The 22,213-nt window shown below is 44.0% G+C and overlaps 1 protein-coding gene across 2 annotated transcripts in view; it reads left to right on the top strand.

Annotated features, from left to right (window-relative positions):
- Positions 1-21,361, top strand: part of tiam2a (TIAM Rac1 associated GEF 2a) — a 68,996-nt gene extending 47,635 nt beyond the window's left edge. For both annotated transcript variants that reach the window (XM_088319389.1, XM_088319384.1), the window contains exons 16-27: positions 3,367-3,600; positions 8,129-8,197; positions 9,408-9,533; positions 9,914-10,022; positions 14,460-14,639; positions 14,765-14,883; positions 15,557-15,665; positions 16,061-16,119; positions 16,210-16,312; positions 17,129-17,222; positions 18,753-18,907; positions 20,366-21,361. In XM_088319389.1, the coding sequence (XP_088175515.1) occupies positions 3,367-3,600; positions 8,129-8,197; positions 9,408-9,533; positions 9,914-10,022; positions 14,460-14,639; positions 14,765-14,883; positions 15,557-15,665; positions 16,061-16,119; positions 16,210-16,312; positions 17,129-17,222; positions 18,753-18,907; positions 20,366-21,021 (2,013 nt within the window). In that variant the 3' untranslated portion in view covers positions 21,022-21,361. The remainder of the gene's footprint in view (positions 1-3,366; positions 3,601-8,128; positions 8,198-9,407; positions 9,534-9,913; positions 10,023-14,459; positions 14,640-14,764; positions 14,884-15,556; positions 15,666-16,060; positions 16,120-16,209; positions 16,313-17,128; positions 17,223-18,752; positions 18,908-20,365) is intronic.
- Positions 21,362-22,213: the final 852 nt, after the last annotated feature.

The following is a 22,213-nucleotide window of genomic DNA, read 5'->3' as shown; positions in this document are numbered from 1 at the left end:
ATTTTCTCGGTTGTGGTGTGGAGGGGTCCTCCCTCTCATTCTCACTCACGCTCACTCTCTCTCACTAGCTTTCTATCATGCTCCAAGGAACGTCTATAAGAGGTTGGACACCTTTTGTGTGCATCCCCTACCTTCCTGTCAATCTTATTACTACAATATTTTCATGATCTGTCATCCTATATAAGACCTCTTCACAGTTTGTAAACAACGCAAAGGCTTAGCTGGCACTTGTTTGAAAACACCGGTTGGCATATTTCAACAGCATTGTTTACGAAGGAATGGATGCAAAGAAATGGTCATTTGAGTGTGAATGCAAGTAAACTTACTGCCCATGACTGTGAATGTTACTTTAAGTAGTTGACTCTGACAGACGGGATGATATTTCCCAATCCCTACACCCTCACTCATCGGATGGGCGATTTAACAGGACTGCCCGCTGTGCAATCTCCGGACAATTTCACCTACCTAAAAAAAGAAAAAACAAGATAGAAAGATAAAATGAAGGCTTATAACTCATTAAAAGCCTATGATTATGTTGTACGCTATGGCCTGGACACAACTGAAACAAACCGTTAATGTTAGCAAGCGGTTAGCATTAGCGCATGTAGAATATAATAAATTAGGACTAATTTAAAGTAATTTCAGACAGAACTAAGTCGCATATAATTTCCCGGGCGAAAACTGATTTGAGCTAGACTTAAAATTGAAGACTTCAGCGTGCCTTATGGTCGTGAAAATGTGCTAATTTCTCCCACACAGCTTCCATTATCCTGTGTATGACTTGGGTTTGAGTGCATGTCATTTGTGTTTATGAGAATTAAGTCAGCACTTTCATGACAGCAGGCCACCGGACATGCTCACGCTCTTTCTTGTGGGCCTCCTTTTCCCCCCGTGGCTCAAAGAAATGGTCGATGTGACTTATCAGTCTCCGCAAGCGTTCTGTCGCTTAAGGCTACTGGGTGTCTTGATGAATATGCCGCTCTGATATCCTTCAACCTCCAATTTTTCCTTCAGGCTATCTCCCCCGTCCTCCTACGTGATTGAATTGTGTTGGTGTCTGGCTGCAGCGCTGTTCCCGTACTGTATATCGTATTGGGAATGCGAGTTCATGACAAAGGAGGGTGCAAGCTGTTACATGGCGCGCATCTATTTTTATTTTATAGCCTCCCAGTCTCCCAGCCTTATTAAACAGCATTTTAAAAACAGCAATGTGTCAGAAATAAGACAAGTACAGTCTGTGTCTGATCATGGTTGTCCTTTTTATTTAAATGTGAACTGTTTGAAGGGTTTAGATATATTTTGAATAAGCACTTTGTATTTCTGTGTTTTGTGGAATGCATGTATTCATGCTCATGCATTGTCTTTTAGTGGGATTAAAATTGTTTTATTTATAGTACAGCCAAATACTAGCTTTTTCATGGGAAACAAAGCCTCACATTTGCAAAAGACACGTATACATTTTTTTTGTATTTTTTGATGGCTCAGCCACGCAAATCCTATAGGGGGATTTGGAGGCCTTGACCTTTGCCCTGAGAAATTCCTTGAAACCGGACCCCCCAAATTTGAAAGCTCCCTGTGAGAGTTCTATGTAATATATGTAATGATTGTGAGTGAGCTTTTCTTTTGGCCTCCGATGAGAAGACTTGTACGTTCCTACCCTCATAATAATGCGCCCAAAATGAAGTAGGCCGTAAAAGAACACATCCAGACATCGCACCTCCTTGCCTTTCCTTGTAGTGTCTCTCAAACTGTCACAGCCGCATTTAGGCACACCTCTGGGGAGGCCGTTCTACAATGAGCCAGCTGATGAGTGCCGGGCGCTCATTGCAAGATGGGGGTGTTGTGTTGAAAGCTGACACTGCTCTATGTGCGTTTAAGTGCTGAATGATTTGGACAAGCTTTCACACGCACTTATAAAGTGACGCCTGCAGTATGGGACGCATTGATCTGTACGCATGGCTGCACGATCTTCAGCCGTGAGTTCCAGCTGAACGCTTACATGTGCAATACTCACCCACACAGGCACACACAGGAAAGCAGAGTGCTGACCACGGTGGTCCTCCTACTCACTGTGTCACTGTGCTGCTGATTTAGAATCCTTAGGTGACCTCTGCGACAAGGAATCACCTTCCGGTGTGACCAAGGAAGCTTCATGACAATAATTTCAGAGACGTCTGATTGGATACTTTACATACATACATACATACTTTCCGAGAGCCATCTCCATTCTGAACTCTCACACACACCCCTACCTTGCAGAACAGCATCGTGATGTGTTTTTATATACCCTATTCAGTACTAAATTCCATTGCACTCTCTTATTTATTTATCTAATTTATATATTTGTCTGTATTATTGTTGTATTGCACTGGAGAGGGGAGCCCTCTAATCTCGTTGCACACTTGAGTACAATGACAATAAAGGGATTTCTAATTCTAATTCTAATTCTAATTCTAATTTTGACTGCTCACATTATTCTTGGCTTGGAGTCCAACCATAATTGATGTGCGCATTGCTGCAGTCAAGTTTGGCGCTCATGAACAAGTGTTTTGCTTACATAGCTGTTCGACGACATGAAGAGGTTGATTTTGATGAAGTATACTCACGATTGAGAAATCACTTGAACTGAACGCAAATAAATGGCAAAGGAGCGACAGCCACTATGTAAATCAGAGATAATCTTTTTCCTTATTTTCTTCATGTAGAGAACAAAACTTTCAAAACTCATTTTCTGTTATAGTTGTTCACAAAGTAATTCTTCCCTTACAGCAAGTACAACTTTATAGTATGCGTATGATGACATAGTAGACAAAGTGGGCAGAACTGGTGTAAATAATCGTCATAGGAATGCGTAGTGCACAGCTTCTGTTCTGCTTCCATTGACCCAAATGAACGAGAACTAAATAATACAGTAGAAGACTACTTTGATCCTACACAATGTTAATTTTTTATCAATTGATGTGACACAATCCCACATAACTGACCGTTACTGTTAAAAAGCCATCAAGACGGGTATATCCAGTAGAACATTCATAACATAATTCTGCACTATAATGTCTTTGATGCAAATCTAATTAGGGTACAGTGAATAACTAACTCCGCGCTATGCTGCTAGTCGACCCATGGGAGTCACTTTGCATGTACATTGTGGATTTATTTTATTTCACAACTGTGGAGTTACCATGCGGGAAATGAGGTACTGCAGAGAAGTCATTATTTTATTTTTTTTATACAGCCCTTGTATTGAATTTCATCAGTGATTTTGTTTGGTGAGTGAACAAATAAGTGATTCCCATTTTATCCATGTGATGTTTTTTTTTTTCCTTCTTAAAAAAAAAAAAATAACTTGTTTGCCTCCCTCTACAGAGTGTGGACACAGTGTGCAACCTTTACCAGTCCTTCCAGGAGGGAGAAGGTTCAGCCACTGGCGGCACGTCGGACGACATCAAGGAGCCGCTAATGAAGCAGGCTGGCGATTTAGGTCCAGGCTCCAAGGGCGATGGCACTCTTCTCCGACCCTGCCCCAAGCACATGAGTGGCACTGAGCGGTTACGAAAGGTCATCCAGGAGCTGGTGGACACAGAGAAGTCCTATGTGAAGGTGAGAATTGCTTTGTTTTATCAAACATGATTTAACAGCTACTTAAGTGAGAGGAAAAACAACAGTGGGGGATACAATTCCCTGAAATAAACAAAACATTGCTTTTAATACGGTGCTGATTAAGGCTTTGGAAATTTTTAAGCCTCAAATTGGATATATTGTGCACTCAAGATATTGTGCGCAAGTGCACCTCTGCATCGAGCACCTCCTACTCATGTCGAGCATTTCCATCTTCTTCCCCACGAATGATTTTTCCGTTTCTCACTCTGACCTTTTCTTCCCTGACACCCATTGAACGACCACATTCATGATCTTCTTGTCTCGGCAATGCTGATCATGGCTGACATTTTTTTTCCCCGCTGCCTTCTTCATCTTCTCATTTTTCATTAACTCCCGTCCCTCGTGCGTGGCTCTTCATCTGGATTTTGTAGCTCAGGTGATTGCTTTTTTGACATGCATCGGCGCAGGCCTGTTAGCACAGGTCAATGCATCTTTAGCTGTGCGCAACACTGTCTCATGTACTGTAGCTTTATGAAGAGGGTGATCATAAATCGAAACCTAATGAGAATTGCTCCAATAGGGCTGCAGCTATCGAATATTTCAGTATAAATTCGAATCGGGTAATCGGATAAAATAGAAAATACAGATATTTTTTGCTTGGTTAAAGAAGACACAAAAACAAATTTCCACTTGATAATAAATAATTATTTCCAATAAATTAATTCCAAGATGGCGGCGCGCATGGACGCAGCGGCTAACAGCTCCCCCTCACAGTGCTCCTTTTTACTTTTTTATTAGTGTTTGCTTGCTCTTATTGGCATCAACTGAGGCACAACATCGATATACCCGCCAAGACATCGTGAACATTGGATATCGATGCGAAATAACCATCACAGAGGAATTTTGCTATGATCGCAAAATTCCGAACGAACTGGCGAGGCTGCCCGGCTCACCGTGGCTGGTCATCGGGGCCGGGAGGCGGCGCAGGCGACGCAGAGAGAGGAAGCAGAAGCGAGGCTGCAGGTCCGGTGTCTTGCAACGGCTGCGACGGCAGCCCCATAGGCAACCACTACCGAGTCTGCACCTCACCAACGCCAGATCCGTGGTCCACAAAATCGACGACCTGGGATTACAAATCCTGGGAAACCGCTATGTGCGCGATAGCAGTGTGATCGTCGTCACGGAAACCTGGCTGCACTCAGACGTCCCCGACGCTAGCATCCAGCTGGCCGGGCGCTCGCTACATCGCGCGGATCGGACGAGGGACACCGGTAAGAGGAGGGGCGGGGGGCTCTGTGTTTACGTGCATGAGAACTGGTGCGGCGATAGCACGATCGTCGAGAAGCACTCTTCCCCCGACATCGAGTTCATGTCCGTTAAATGCCGGCCTTATTTTCTCCCGAGGGAGCTAACGGTAGTGATTGTCACAGCTGTTTACATCCCTCCCGACGCTAGCACTAGCACGGCGCTCTCGCTACTCGCGTGCGTCATCAATAAACATCAGCGGGCCCACCCTGATGGCGTTCACGTAGTAGCGGGAGACTTTAATAAGGCCAATTTAAAGACTGTACTCCCAGAGTTTCACCAGCATGTCAAGTGCCCAACGAGGGGAGACAACACTCTCGACCATGTGTACTCGAACATCAAGCACGCATACAGAGCCCTCCCACTCGCCCCTCTCGGCCAGTCAGACCACCTGTCCTTGCAGCTCGCACCTGCGTACACCCCTCTCAGGCGCAGATTCAGGCCTACCACAAAGACTGTGAAAACCTGGCGTGACGACGCCATGAGTGAATTACAGGACTGCTTTCATGACACAAACTGGGACCTCTTTGATCATCAGGACCTTGATGTCTACACGCATTGTGTACTGGACTACATCAAGTTCTGCATGGAAACTGTGTCCCAACATAAGACTATACGGACCTTTCCAAATGCGAAGCCCTGGATGTCCAGCAGGGTTCGCTCTCTCCTCAAGGCCCGTGACGCTGCCTTCAGGTCAGGCGACAAAGCCCAGTACAGGGTGGCTCGTGCTGACCTGAGCAAAGGCATCAAGCTAGCCAAGGCAACCTACAAGGGGAGGCTGGAGGCCCACCTTGCCAGTAACAGGCCACGGGAGGTGTGGCAGGGTCTACGGAGCATCACCAACTTCCGTGGCAGCAGCACGACCTCTGTAGACCCGAGTGCATCGCTGGCAGAGGAGCTTAACTGCTTCTTCGCTCGCTTTGACTCGCCCCAACCGTCACACCCCCGCACTTCAAGCTCCAACTCCCCCCCACTCATCGTAGAGGAACACGATGTGAGGCGCGCGCTCCTGGCGGTCAACCCCAGGAAAGCTACTGGACCCGACGGAATACCAGGCAAGGTCCTCAGAGCATGTGCCCACCAACTGTCACATGTTTTCTGCAGGATCTTCAACCGCTCCCTGGCTCAGGCAATCATCCCCTCCTGCTTGAAAACTTCCACCATTATTCCTGTCCCCAAAAAGTCACCAGCCGTCCACCTGAATGACTACCGTCCTGTTGCTCTCACACCAGTCATTATGAAGTGCTTCGAGAGGCTGGTTCTCCAGCACATCAGGGACTGCCTTCCTCCCACTCTGGACCCCTACCAGTTTGCATACCGGGCTAACAGATCCACTGAGGACGCCATCGACACTGCTCTGCATGTTGTGCTGGGCCACCTGGAACGACAGCAGAGCTGTGCAAGGATGCTCTTTGTGGACTACAGCTCGGCATTCAACACGATCATCCCAGACATCCTCGTCGCCAAACTGGACACTCTCGGCCTCCCTGCCCTCACACGCATCTGGATTAAGGACTTTCTGACCAACAGACCCCAGACTGTGTTGCTCGGCCCCTACACGTCCTCCACCCTCATGCTGAGCACCGGTTCCCCCCAAGGATGCGTGCTGAGCCCTCTCCTGTACGCCCTCTACACCTACGACTGCAGCCCGGCCCACGGCAACAACACCATCGTCAAGTTTGCTGACGACACGACAGTGGTCGGTCTGATCTCGGAAGGTGACGAGACAGCCTACAGAGAGGAGGTAAAGAGACTGACAACTTGGTGCAAGGACAACAGACTGCACCTTAACTCTGCTAAAACAAAGGAGATTGTCGTCGACTTCAGGAGGAACAAGACGCTGCCGCCCCCCCTCTGCATCGAAGGCGTGTGTGTGGAGAGGGTCCACACGTTCAAGTTCCTGGGAGTACAGATCTCCGATGACCTTTCTTGGAGTCACAACACCACAGCAGTGGTAAAGAAGGTCCGCCAACGTCTGCACTTCCTGAGAGTCCTCAGGAAATTCAACCTGGACAGGAAGCTGCTGCTGGCCTTCTACCACTCGTCCATCGAGAGCCTGCTGACGTACTGTGTCTCCACCTGGTACAGCGGCTGCACTGAGGCGGACAGAGTGAGGCTCCAGAGGACAGTCAAAACAGCGCAAAGGATTATTGGCTGCCCTCTCCCCCCACTGTCGGACATCTACACCGCCCGGTGCCTCAGAAGGGCTCTCAACATCGTCAATGACAATACCCACCCAAACTCACACCTGTTCGACCTGTTGCCCTCTGGCAGGCGCTACAGATGCATCAAATCAAGGACCAATAGACTGAGAAACAGTTTCTTTCCGAGAGCCATCTCCATACTGAACTCTCACACACACACGAGACCACCCTAACCTCGCAAAACAGCATTGTGATGTGTTTCTATATGCCCTATTCAGTACTGAATTCCATTGCACTGTCTTCTTTATTTATCTAATTTATATATTTGTCTGTATTATTGTTGTATTGCACTGGAGAGGGGAGCCCTCTAATCTCGTTGCACACTTGAGTACAATGACAATAAAGGGATTTCTATTTCTATTTCTAAACTACCAACTGATTTTCATTTTTAGATAATCAGCAGTTTATACTTTAACTGTGCAATAACATTCTAGAAATAGTGTGAAAATTGTAATCTCCTCCCATAAATATGGGCCTGTCAGATGAAGTACATGGGAACAACAGTAGGGATTTGTTTTGTTTTTGTTTTTAGCGCCATTAATTAGCGATTGAACATTATTGTGCTGTTTTCTTCAGTAGCAACAGTTTGTGACGGCAATTAACAACGCCCCAAACACAGTCTGGAAGAGAGTCCAGTCAGCCGTTATGCCGCGCACGTTGTTGCTGTTACAACTTCAAAATAAAAGCGTACCTTGGCATTGATGTCCATACATTATTTTTTTAAATTGGCCTTCTTCCCAGCAATTTACGCGTAAGAGGCAGAAAAAATGCCGCAAGTCCTGTTATTTAGGACTCGTTTCAGCCCGAATCTCCACCAATACAAAGAGAAGCTAGCACTTTAAATCATTTGGGGACAGGTTCCTGCAAGAGCTGGTTAGATAGAGAAATGAGGCGAGGAATTTTTGGAGACTCGGTGGTGAATTGATGTGAAGATAAAAGAGCCTTTAAATGACGGACACATACGTCAATGGCAACTATGTATTCTTTGCACTAACCTTCTTTTCTGCTTTTCTCTGCAGGACCTGGCTTGCTTGTTCGAGATCTACCTTAAACCCCTACAAAACGAAACTTTCCTCACGCTGGATGAGGTAGGTGGCCGGAATTTGTGTGTGTTTGCATTGGGTAACGATAGACTGTGATGAGAGTAAAGGTGTGGACCAGATACAACATGAAATGCATTGAGTGTTTATTACCCCGTGGCGATGAGGAGAACCCCAGACAGGTCATATCTTTCTCGTTAGCACTGCGAATGCCTGCCGGACAAATTAGCATCCCCTGTACTATGACCTTCCCAAAGGCACGTGCTTGCGAAGGCCACCTTTTCAACTAACCTCATATATTACAGCATAGGAAGAAGAAAAAGCTTTAATTGTCCCCCTAAGGAAAAATGGGATTTACAGTCAATTGTTGATCACGTTGACGTTTGAGTTATTTCTCCAATTGTTATGTAATAATGGATTTCAACACTTTGTAGCCACCAAACACAATGTTACTGCTCTCTCTACAACAGACCGGCGCAAAAATAATGGAGTTTGCCTAACATTTCAAAGATATCTTATTAATCTGTCGCCATAACAGTGCTACTTTCATCATTTTTCAAGGATTTTTAGCTACTGGACTGCCATTATATGTTCACGTCTAAAATTCACATTTACTGGCAACTGATATTAGATTATTTTTCTTCCAAACCATCAATAAATGCCTTTAGCCTTCCTTGCTTAAGTTCACCTCGCCAGTGATCAGGAAGCAAACACTCATCTCACCTGCAACCATTTTCAATATATGTACTTCACCTGTAGCCACGTCAACTGTATTTCTACTAAAATCTGCATGGTTAATACTTAAGTACACTGTGTTGTGTCAGTTGCGACCTCAAAACCAGAAGGAGTCTTGCAAGACACACTGGTCGATAGGCCACCGAGCTGTAGGCAAATTAAAAGACAGTCGGAAGTGGCCCGGAAACCAAATGGACAAGGTCGCGGTATCCCCCGAATGGCTTTTAATGAAGGCTGCGCTGACCCTAGATGTATGTGTCGGAGAGCGAGAACGTGTAACTACGTATGTGTGTGTGTATTACATTTATAGCAGAGTCATTGCTTGTTCCTTAAGTGCCTTTGTAAGTGATGAAGGCATCAGAGTGGAGGTTTTACTGCACCCCAGGGTGCCTGTCTGACTTACTGTTATGAATTACAAGCTATCTTGGCCTCCTCCCTACCTCACATTCCCTCACTCTGTTCCTCTCGTCCGTCTCACACTTCACTTCACCCACAATCTTTCGCCTTGCCATGTTTCCCCCAGATGGAGAGTCTGTTCGGCAGTCTGCCAGAGATGTTAGACTTCCAGAGGGTCTTCCTGCAGACACTCGAAGAGAGGATTGCTTCCTCCCCTGACTTCAGCACGCTTGAGACGCCCTCCCAGTTCAAGGTTAGGTTCTGTTTATTATTGAACAACTGGCTAAAGATTTCAGGTAGATATCACTCAATTGGACTTGTGCAGACAAAGGTGTCAACACCGACTGCTTGAGGTTGCTAAATAATTGAGACAGCAAGGCATGAGGTTTGCCGGCTGATTTATAGGCTTGACATGACGAGGCATGGGGGTCTATTGATCGCGCTGGTTAGATTGTGAGGTGCTGAAAGCTGCTGTACTCGAGAGGTTAGGTGAGAGGGAGCGGACAGGAGGATGGAGTGCTCCGTTGGTCTCTCAAGGGAGGGAGGTTGGAAGCATTCCACTCAAAATGTCCCTTGTTCACACTTTTTTTGTTATGCATTGGGCACTCACCTCTTATATTTGTCTGTTCACAGAAGCTTCTGTTTTCTCTTGGGGGTTCCTTCCTGTACTACGCTGACCACTTCAAGCTCTACAGTGGCTTCTGTGCCAACCATATCAAGGTCCAGAAAGTCCTAGAGAGAGGTACTACATAATGATTGGGCTGCCACAAACCGCTGTTTTGCTAGTCGACTAGTCACCGATAATAGTCGACTAAACTGATCATATACAAATCACAGCTGATTTCGCCAGCAAGCAGATCATTCGCTTACATCTTGAATTGTTTCAAGTATATGCAAATTCAAAATGAAGATGATAGTACATTGAACCTTTACTAAACTTAGTAGCTCCCTAACCTTGCCTGCATGCTGAAATCTGGCAGTATTTGTGAGTTCCCACAACCCAGAGAATCCATTTTATCCCAAGCCCACCGATTTTTCTCTGAGCGGACCATCACAAAAGCAACAGTGTGTTCGTGGGTGGGATATGCGTCTGTGGTGAAAACATTTCTCGGTTGATAATCGGTTTGATTTAAAAATCTACGTTGTTATTTCAGATGCCCCTTGTTGTTGTGAATGAACTGGGTTATGTGTGTTTTATTATGTGTTGCTGTTGAGGGGTCAAAGCAAAAATGTCAAAATCCAATATAACCAATCTCAACATCGTGTTACACTGTTAATCAAACACACTCTGTGATCTGTGTGGCTAGCTTCCTGACACGGGTAAACCATGAAACTAGCCACAGTGTTTATGTCACGGATGACCCGGTTCACCACTACTGCGCAGTTGCATCACCGACAGGTCGACAGCAGGTAGGAGTTGTGGAAGGCGAGGCAGTTTTGCGAGGAAAAGCAAAACAAAAATAATAATGATGACATCGACTACTAAATTAGCCGTCAACTAAGTTGGTCGTCGACATAGTCATGACTAGTCGACTAATCTTGGCAGGCCTAATTGGTGATGGAAATTCACACACAGCACAGTGGCTACAAGATTAGATACACAATAGGAAGAAATAAATAGGTAGAATTTAGATCTTGCTTTGACAAAGATCAGTTTTCATTGAAATTATCAGAGAAGAATAACATTTGACAATGTAGATGGTATATTATTGAAATTGTGGATTTCAACGTTATGGAAGTTAAACTATAACTATGAGGTATCCCTCAATATTTTTACTTCACTTTTGGGTCCCAGATTGTCACCATAAAAATGCAGGTCTCCATCTGCTACTTCGGCATTGTTGCATCGACGTTACATCAGTCACACCTCACAGCACCCCACAGTTTAAGGTGGAGGGGTGGAGCCTGTTTGAGTTGCACGAAGGGAGACTCTGCTTACTACTGTCATTTCATGATGCATGGTTGCATAAAAAAATAGAGAATTCCTCTTTTACAAACAAATGAGGTCTTGACATTTGGCTAACCTTTAAATTAACCTTCTAAATACTATCTATCACCTTCTAAATTTAAAGCATGTGCATTGTGCCCTAGGCAACTTAAGATACACATCCATGCATCTTCCCCTGAATCTGAAAGAGTCGACATTTGAAAATGATTTCTGCCGGTGATCATGTTGGCCTTTTGGCAGCACTGTCCACAACTCTAAGAGGGTGTACTTCTTTGCCACCAAGGTCAGAGGAAGGTGATGGGTCATTTTTGGCCCATTATCAGAATTGCATGGCACATTTCTCCATGTAAGCTGCATGGCATTTAATAGGATTTGACTCTCAGACAAGTCTCTGATAGGTGAGGATTACGGCCAGGAAAATCACATGATGTTTATTCTGTGCAAACATTCGGAGCCGATTAATGTACTGAAGGAAAACTTTAAAAGCTATCCTACGTTTCGTTAAAGAAACAGCAGCATCAGTTTTCTGCATATGCACACCTTTATTGCACGAACCAGCATGATTGCTCCCAAAAATATGCACCACATTGGGGATTGATGAGCTTTTCTTTTTATTGAGTTTAAACCACCTATCAGACATGAACACAGTTTTTGGTAACCTTGTTATCGATGAAATCAAGGCACAGCCTTTAACCATGAACTGTACTTATCCCATCATATTTTCATTTTCAGAGGTTTGCAATGACATCAATTCATCAAGTACATAAAAGTATTGAAATAATGTTTTTCATCATCATCATTATTCACCATGTCCGAGGCAGTTGCAAAAGCTACTTTGGTTATATTGTGTAAATTGTGATTGTTCATAGAAAAGTTTCAAAAATACGATGATTATAAAACATACCCTACATTATTCAGGGTGAATAATCACTGGTGAAACAACAGAAAATGCCAAAACCACGAGTGCTAAATATATGGCTCCACCTTTCGTAAGAACAACATCCACAGCGATTGTGCAGCCTATTCTTTAATCAAAGCCTGAAAAAGCTGCGTCTGATTAAAAAAAAAAAAAAAAAAAAAAAAAAGGTCCATATGACCCGTTATTCGAATAACACATTGCGGCGCTGACTAACTCTGATACAGTGCGTGTGTAAAGTGGATTTGTGACACAGCATGATACCGAACATGCCACAGCCAAATCGCATCCAGTTGATCCAAGGACACCCAGGAAGTCTGTCAAGCCTATACAAAGAAATCGATGGCTATCTCCGCCGTCTTCATCACCTCCTCCTGACATTATGCCACAGGCTCGCTTCCTTGTTTATTTGTCGACTCGTTAATTGCCTGCCAATTAGTCTGGGAGGTGTCGACTGAGCTGCCTGTCTGCAGCTGCCAGTGCTATAATGAATACATTAATGCCCCCCCACAATGCAAGCGTGTAGCTCAAGGAAAAGATTTGTCCTGCCCTCTATTCTAATGACTGTGGCAGTACAGTTTCTACTGCAGTATGTTTTAAGACACATTGTTTAGTTGGCCAGCATTGAAGCAAATGCAGCGGTCATGGGAGGTAAGGAGAAGCCGACACTCCCCCCTGCTGGAGCTGTTTTATTGCACTATTACTTTGCACTGGTGGACACACTTTTAGTGTGACTGCCTTACGCAATGTACAGTACAAGTCAGGCGTACGCCTTCTGAAGTGCAAATAAGGAGAGATTTGAATCGCCAAGGCGAGCAGCAATCTTGGTTGTGGTTCCAGCGCCAGTCATCGCATGTGTGTAATGTATAAAACTGTATTGTGATTTAATATATTCATAATCTAGTGCTGAATGATTTGATTCCATACAAGGTGATCACGTGATCCCCGAAGCGACTTTAGTTTTTGCAGCGCTCCTGCATGACACTGAATCTGTGGCACCAAATATAATCTCACACGTGAACGCAATCTCTATCCTGTCTCGTCAAGATAACCTATCCGAAGTGGTATGTTACTCATGACGGGTCATGCACACCACTCAGCTGTGAGCGTTTGCTCGAGAACCGGAGGGAAAATTGGTACTAACACGCGCCACACCGAACGAGGCACAAGATACGAGTCGTGCTCTCTAGCTGGCGCGGCTGAATATCCTCTCGCGGTGCAGATCCTCTCCTCTTAGTAACTAATCATCGCCTCCACGGCTGCAAATAAGCTGCACTTCTAATAAGCATCGTTGTCACGATTGGTGGACGAGCACGCACAGAGCAAGAGAGACCAGAAGAAGCCAACTAAGCTAATGCTCTAATGTGTGTCGCCCAACACCAGAAAAAGTGCTTTGTTGTACAGTGTACTGCATTTAAGCGGGTTGCGACCAGTCATGAACAGCAAATTAGCAGGTCAATTGTCTTGAGAGAAAATGGTGCAGCTGGAAATGAATCAGTTAGTCCAGCCAGGACAAGGTCAAAAGTATATTATTTCATATATTGAATTAAAAAAGTAAAAGTAAAAAAAAAAAAAGAAAAGTTGACCAGACGCCAGTTGCAGATGCAGGGTTGTAGTGCACGCGGTGTTGTCTCACAGTTAGCCTGCATTTATCGAGTTGACCCTCATAATGTAAAAGGCTGAATCGTGGGTGTCTTTTAGTAGGGAATCAGGAAGATCTTTACATACTGCCCCCGCTTAGCAGCAAATTGAAGCATGCGGTTTTACCGCCATGGTGAATTCATGAGTCGTCAGAGCTACGCGCTGCCTTCTTCATAAATGCACGAGCCGCTCATCAAACTTTGACTGCCTGTCAGGCTGCTGGTGACATCATTGCTGGCTCAGCCCAGGGCCGTAGCGATTCATCAAGCACTTTGGCCAACCTACTATGTACAGTCAAGCCCCCCCATAAGCGCCCTTGTGCCACTCTCTCCTATACATGGTATCATTTTGAAAGTAACAATTACAAGCATATAATCTAATGTAATGTAAGGTCGTATAATATATCGAGAATAAAACTGATTTTATTAACAATGTTTACGATGTGCATTATGCAGAATTATTTTTTCCGATTACATAATATACCGCAATCACTGTCCCGCACTAATTTTCTTGACTTAATGTCAAAAAACGTACACACGCACATGTATGTACGCATATACGTGTATATTTGCAAATGCATATGTATATAATATACACACGCAAGACGGCAGTCTTGTGTTGTGAGTGATTCCGCCCCTAGTTAGTATTAATTTGTTCTATATTTGTTTTTTAAGCCAAGACGGACCGGGCCTTCAAGGAATTTTTGGATGCAAGGAACCCCACCAAGCAGCACTCCTCCACCCTGGAGTCCTATCTGATTAAACCAGTGCAAAGAGTTCTCAAGTACCCCCTGCTGCTCAGGGAGCTGGTCTCCCTGACCGACGCCAACAGCGAAGAGCACTGCCACCTCACAGGTAGGTTTACAGACTTTGTAGACAATACTTTATTTTTATCTTGTTATTCAGTATTGAGATGTCCTCTGCTGACTGTGTTAAGAGTTAATCGCTGCTAAGACTTTGTTTTGTTGGTGCCCGTGCAGAGGCGCTCAGGGCCATGGAGAAGGTGGCCAGCCACATCAATGAGATGCAGAAAATCTACGAGGATTACGGCACAGTCTTTGATCAACTTGTTACCGAGCAGGCCGGCCACGATAGAGAGGTACACACATACTTTACAAGTCAAATCTCATAAGCCGCCCCAGTAGGAATGACTATTCCTCTTTATCAAAATTAAAAGTCAAATTGAATATCCCCCCCCCCCCCCCCCCCACACACACACACACATCACAAATCTTCTTTGCTACTTGTGCTGTTTATGCCGTCCTCTGTTCTTTTGCCTTTTGGGTGCAGAATATATTTACAGATTGATGGCATATTTTGCTGATATCCTTTGCAGTGTAGGTATTCAAAGAGAATGTGCGATAATATGGTGCAGTAAAACGTGTGCGTCATATAAATATAGTCGCGCACTACAACATTCTCGTGTGTTATTTAAAGGGGATATATGATTGAAAAGTGCCTTTGGAATGTTTGTATACAAAATCTTGAGTTAACGGCCCACTTCTGAAAATGTGTCTGTGAGTCAGCTGTTCCATCATATGAGCAGAAAATGTAAAATATCGGCCGATCCGATCCAGCTCATCAGGTCTGTAGTCTGTTAGAAATATTTAGAATCAGTTATAATGTTGTCGCTGTGCAACCAAAAGTATTTATCCCCATATTTTTGAGTGATTTTTATATTTTTTATCCACAAAATGTGAATTTATTTATTTATTTATTTTTTCCTGATTAAGAATAAATTCTGAAATTTATCGTTCATGTCTGTCACGCAGGTCACTGAAATCTCTATGGGTGAGTTTCTTCTGCATTCCACTGCAGTCTGGCTCAATCCGCATCCGTCATTGGGCCGCATGAGAAAAGACCCAGAAATGACTGTGTTTGGTAAGTCTGCCTCCTCCGCTGTTGCATTCTAGATAAAGACACTCACCAGCCAAAGTAGGCAGGCCATCATAAGATAAGAATGCTGAGTTTTGATGGCCAAAATTATGGCTATTTTTTTTTTTGCTGCTGTGTTTTATTGGATTGCATAAGATCCGTGGCGTACCTAATGATGTACATTACTGTTACTGTCAATCCAATGAGCACCACTGCTTTAAACTATTGAAACAACGGAGCTCTTGCGATAGAATCAGAGTATTGCACTGAAACAGCTTCTTTTTGACTTCCAAGTTTGCATCTAAAATGCCTCTGTGGGTTGGACCCCTTCATTCCGCATCTCCCATGTGGCATTCACTCGTAGAAGTAAAGATGCTGAGAGTGTTTTTCTTTCTTGCCAGTCTTCAAGAAAGCCGTCATATTGGTCTACAGGGAAAACAACAAGATGAAGAAGAAAATGGTGAGAGGTTGCACTCATGCGCTTTCACATGGCATAAATGATATCTTGGCAGAAAACGGAACATTACTCTCTTGTTTTTAATGTGATCAGACCAACCCTCGTTCGGCGCTTTCCCACGGCGATCCGGACCCATTTAAGTTCCGTTGGCTCATCCCTCTGTCTGCGCTCCAGGTCAGGCTTGGAAATACAGCAGGTAAGATTGTCAAGGTACCCTTAGTAACGACGCGTGTTGGGCATTATTTTGATTGGGCATGTTATTTTATTTAATTAATTAATTAATTTATTTATTATATATTTTTTGAGCAACATAACCCAGTTATACTTTTCAGCCACATTTGTTTTCCTGTCCAAATTCCCAATACAGTTTGACTCTATTGGTGCCAAAAACATCCAGATTGATTAACCGACAATTGAGCTGCAAGTTAATCGACAACCATGTTGCCAATCGATTAATCTTTCAGTACCGTTGTTTATCTTAAAATTGTCCAAATTCTCGGATTTCAAATATTTACTGATTTCTGAATATTTAACAACTGTAATTTGGGGACTCGAAAAGTACCATGAATTTGTGACAGTACGGCCATGAGGAATTTAGAGCATGTACACATTTCGTTGACCCCAGCTGCACTCTTTCCATCCTGTTCCGCTGCACACAACTTGCGCAAATCTTTTCATCCACCATCTATGGCGGTGGGCATTAATTAGCAGGATAGGCATTTAAGTTTCTTCAGTGTGACTGCATGTGTTCGGAAACATTTTGTGATGTTTAAAACAGCGACACCTTGACCACGCTACAGAGAAATGGAGTTAAACTAGTAACGCCGCTACTGGCTACCAACTGTGTTCTTTTCTCATCTTCTTCCAAAACATACCCCTTAGCCCATTCTCCTTGGCCACACACGCAGACACTCATGCGCTTCTTTTGACATTTCTATTCAGCTTCCTCTAAAACGATAAACCCTTTTAAGACTGCGGGATTAAAACTCATTTTTACTCTGCTTTCTCTCAGGACCAGGCACAGAAAGCAGCTGCATCTGGGAGCTGATTCACTCCAGGTCTGAAGTGGAAGGGAGACCACAGACGGTCTTTCAGCTGTGTAGCAGGTCAGACATTTTGCTGGGACCTTATGATCCTAGATGAATGTTTCCCAAACGTTTTTTAAAACAAGGCACCTATTTTATATTAGGAAACAAAAAATATCACGGCACACTATCAAATAGAAATGTCACAAAAAGTGCACACACAAGTTAATTACCATCTATTGGCAGGGCATTTTCAGCAATTGTTCTGCCTGTCACTACGCTTCACTGGCACAGATTACAACATCATATGTTGTAAATAAATAATTTTGGAGCCACTTCAGTAGAATTGTACAACACATCACATTTGGCTGGGAAATCTTTGTTGAAGGCGATGCAGTAGGTTTGGGCCGATTTCAGTTTTTAGGGTTTAGCGTGGTTTTAAAAAGTCAAGGTTTCACTAACCGCTACAACTGTCCGTCGCCGGTAATGAGCTTTTCTTTTCTGTTTTGAGGGGACTTCTTAGCAAGCAACGTCGCTCTGCAATATGGCTGGCTGCTTGCAGAGATCACTTAACGTGCTGCCTCTTTGAAGTTAATGAGCTGCTTTTTCTTCTCCTTCTTGGCTGAGCTGAGAGGGGAGGGGCGAGCAGTTGCACATGGTGATTTAGGACGGAGATTCAAAAGAGCAACTCTGCTAACTCCAGCATACTCATTATATAATATTAACAGCAGCATACTAACTCCCATTAATATCAATATGTCTTGCGATTGACAGGTGATCAATATCAAGAGAAACCTATTTTCGATAAAATGTTCGGTTGAAACCAAATCAGAAAACCCAATCCTGAACTGCATAGCTTTTTGTGGGATGCTGGCAGAGTCTACAATATGTTCACTCATCGGCAGGCAAGCGGACAGCAGCAGAAGCGAGAGACGAGGCTGTGTCGTGTAGAAAAACAAAGTGTCAAATAAATAAATATATAAATGACTCATCGACTAGAAAATGATTTTGATCGTCGTTGGAGTTGTGACTAGTTGACTAATCTTGGCAGCCCGAATGTGCATTGTTCTAAAAATGAAAAAAAAAAAAAAAAACGGAAATAAGATCGCCTCAAGGACAACACGAGTATGCCACGGGTCTGTTCTGAAAAAAAAATACCTCACAAGTGATGGGACACTGTGACTTACTAAGAAGAACGAAAATTAAATAATGTCAATATTTCTTAGTTTTATCCATTTTATCATGGTTCCGTTTTTTTGTGTAACAAATCTTCTATAGTTGGTTTAAAAAAAAAATAGATTGTGTTGATTTTTTTTTTTATCATACTGACAGAATGTACTTTGTAATACTGGACAATGCCTACGATGCAAACTAGATGTTTTTTTTTTTTTTTTCATTTTATGCGGGTGGTGGTGAATACGAAGCTTGCAATCAAGATGGAAAGTCCCATAATGCACTGAGAAATTGGGATCACACTGAATGACTGCCATTGCTCTTCTCTCTGGGGACACACTGGAACTCTGGCAGCAATCCTCTTAATCTACATTTAGACTCTGAAATCATCTGCCGTTCACGCTATGTGCTCAAGCCGCCTCGTCTGTGTCCTCCCAGTGAGCCCGAGAGCAAGGTGAACGTCATCAAGGTGATCCGCTCCGTCCTCAGGGAGAACACCAGGAGGAACACGAGAGGCGAGGCCAGCTTGGAGCGTGGCTGTAAGGAACGCCTGGCAGCCATGCGCACCGCCGCGCCCTCCGCCGCCAGGATGGGTGAGTGTCACAACACACCACATCCGTCCAAAACAAATTCCCAAAGAAAACAAATAGTGGAATAAAGTTGAACAGGGATGGGCAGCTGGCAGCACTAATAAATACAAAATGTGGTTATTTTGGTTATCAAACCATTTGTTGTTAGGTTAGGATACTGGATCATTTATATATGCAGTGAAAAATAGATTAACAAAAATTAAATACATCAAGAGCATGTATTTTGCACATATCATACATATTTTATCAATATTTAAAGTGTCTGTTTAGGAAGTGCGTGGTCCTGAGTCGCATTGATGAAAGATTGTGGCTCCTTCCGGTGCCCATACCTGAAGTGAAACCTCCAAATTTGAACGTCCTTGAAGTCGTACCACTTTAAAATCCAACAAAAAAATCCATCCATCCAATTTCTGTAGCTGTCCTCAATGGGATGAGCTCTTAAGCCTATCCCAATTTATTTTACTTGAGAGGCAGTAAGATAGGATTGAAAGTCTTTATCCAGATCTGCACAAAATGTATGTAAAATGTTTTTCCTTGGCCTGTGAACTTGCACATTATATAGAAATTGGTAATGAATCATTTTGTGTATATTCTTCTTTCCTGACAAACTAAACAAGAGGTTGTAATACTTAGTTTGGATTAGCACCTTTATACTACCGTGCCAGCCATTTTCAGGCCCTTATTTTACCTACCATGTGGGGAAAAAAAACGATTAGAAATGCATACCTGGGATTAAATCGCTCGATTCTTAAAAGACATGAAAACACGTCCTTGGGATTGAATGAGTTGGTGTACTTCACGTAAAATCAAGATGGCACCATTAACGGCATGTTAGATGATCTTCCATCTAGCAAACAACCTTGGTGAAGATCCACACTCCACTGCAAGCTATTCTTGGGGTTAATTGTCATTCACATTGTTCTAGAATGTCACTCCATCATACTAGGGGGAGGTATTACATTTTGTCACTCTCACACAGCTACATAAATATTAGCGACAGCTCTTTTATTGAGACTTTGTATAAATAGAATGAGTAGAAAAAGCCTATATGAGCTGGCAATAGGGAATTGTTTTTTCCGTGCACAGGAGCAGCGCGGAAGAATATCAAAAGAATCACCAATCCAGAAAATATATATCATTTAAAATGAATTCCGATATACAACGCTATACATTCTCTACGTACAGATGTGAACGTGTATCAACAACAATACACATCTTTGAAGAATTTTGTTTTCCTCGGAGGGATTCAACAGAAGAACATGCAAGAATAAGAACATCTTCTTAGTTGCTATCTTTTTAGCCCTTCAGGTCGTTTGGCTTAATGTGTGAAGTGTGAAATGCACCTTGCCCAGATCATATCTTGACTTTTTAGGCCATAAAAAGACTGGAGGGCAGTGAGCTGTGTGTGTTTTGCTCAGATAAGCGGACCATGTATGACTTACATGTCCATCTTCATCGCAGGCTCCTCCAGGGCTTCCCGCTTGTGTCGGCAGCCCCTCGGAGAACCCCCCGTCCAGTCCGGGAATCTCAAGTTGGGAACGGATTTGGACAAACCTAGCCTGAGTAGCGGCACCTGCAGTCTGTCCGGCGCTTCCCCGCTCCTGCTTCCTGTCCAGGAGGGCTCGTCTGGGTCGCCCTCGGAACGTTACTCCCAAGCCGCTTCCGTCTCGGTCAAGGAGTCTGACATTCTTAGCGACGAGGACGACGACGGCTTTTGCGAGACTGCCAACGCCAAGAGGAGCGCTCTCGACGCTCAGTTCTTTCAGTTAAAAATCTCAGAGGAGCCCGTGCTGACGTACGCGGCCGCCCCCTGCGTCCAACCTGAGGGCGACACAACCGAGGCCCAACCCAGACCAACGAGAGACCAACCGAGTGCGGCAAAGAAGAAAAGCAGGAGTCTGCGCAGGAGCCAGGGCGGGCTCATGTGTATGAAGGAAAAAAGTGGCTCATTGGACGGCCGCAACGGGGCGTCATCTTCGTCGCCGCCGTTGGACCTCAACGCACTCCTGGAGAGAGAGTTTAGTGTCCAAAGTCTGACCTCGGTGGTCAATGAGGACTGTTTCTATGACACAGCCTTGGAGAGACCGCCGAGAGCACAAGACCACAAACCCAGTTAGCGCTCAGCCAGCACAAAACCCGCTCAGCTGAGAACCACCAGGCGAGCTAATTGGTTTACAGACTTTTTAAGGGGGTGGCGTGGGGAATCCACAGCCTGTGGGTTGCTTAGTAACCACAAGTGCATTTGATTCAGTCTGCCGTCACATTTGAAAACTAGTGCACATACACCCCCCTCATATTTGGAGTTTGGCATTTGCCAGGTTGCTGATTTTGTTCAGTTTTGTTCTGGACAGTAAGTATTGCTTTGGTGTTGTCTATTGTCATCGTAATGCCAGGGATGTTGAAGTGAGTTGATGGGTCTCAATTAGATATGTCGCTCGTTGCCACCATCTTGTGCCGTCTAAACTTTAGACTCTAAAGGCTATTAACAAACTTTTTTTTGCCAATGTTTTGAACAACAAATTTCAAATCAGAAATTGTGACACGCAAATGTTTGACTGAGCCTCGCTTTTCACGCGCTGACAGGAACGAGCCCTTCTGCAGATCTGCAATCGACCCCAAAAAGTTTGTAAGTTCCAATGAGAGCCACAAGATGCCTAAGCTGGATGACCTAACTTAAACAGAAGCGCCTCACCTCACTTCAGCGTAGTTCCTGAGTGCCAAGATGGCACAAAATGGCACCAAAGCAATATTTTTATACAACACAAAAACATTGAAAGAGTTATTTCTTCAGTGAATAGTGCAGGGTCGGTTCCCAAATCCATGAAGTGAATTTGGTGGTTTCGTTGTACTAATGTCCAATTTAGAAGAAAAAAAAAGATTTGTAGAAAACAAATTGTGTTGCTTGTAAAACCAGGTAATGTCAGGAAATCAAGTTAAGACCCAATCCATTTCGCAAAAGAATTTTCTAACTTAATAGATTGGACATGTTGTAGTCGCTGAGCAGCACGGCGCCACCAAAACGGGTTTCTATCCGGGACCATGAAAAAACTTAGTTTTTTTTTCTGATAAGTGTTGACATAATTTGGATTCCTTTTGATTATAATGGGACACTGATAAACCCTGAGGAAATGTTTTGAATGTGCATCAATGTACAATAATACACCAAAATTGATGATGTGGTCTGCAGAGGTCTTGTATGGTCGCGTTCCCCACCCTACCTGCCTTTCCTCAGGTTATGTGGCCCACTGGGAGGAAAACAAAAGCATCTCAGCCATGCATTCCAGCCATCCTTCCTTTAACTCTTGACTG

Source organism: Idiotropiscis lumnitzeri, chromosome 1, assembly GCF_059441095.1.
Source record: "Idiotropiscis lumnitzeri isolate Australia: NSW breed Sydney's pygmy pipehorse chromosome 1, RoL_Ilum_1.0, whole genome shotgun sequence".
NCBI lineage: Eukaryota > Metazoa > Chordata > Actinopteri > Syngnathiformes > Syngnathidae > Idiotropiscis > Idiotropiscis lumnitzeri.
Note: the sequence above shows the minus strand (reverse complement) of the source record. Positions and strands in the feature narration are given on the sequence as shown.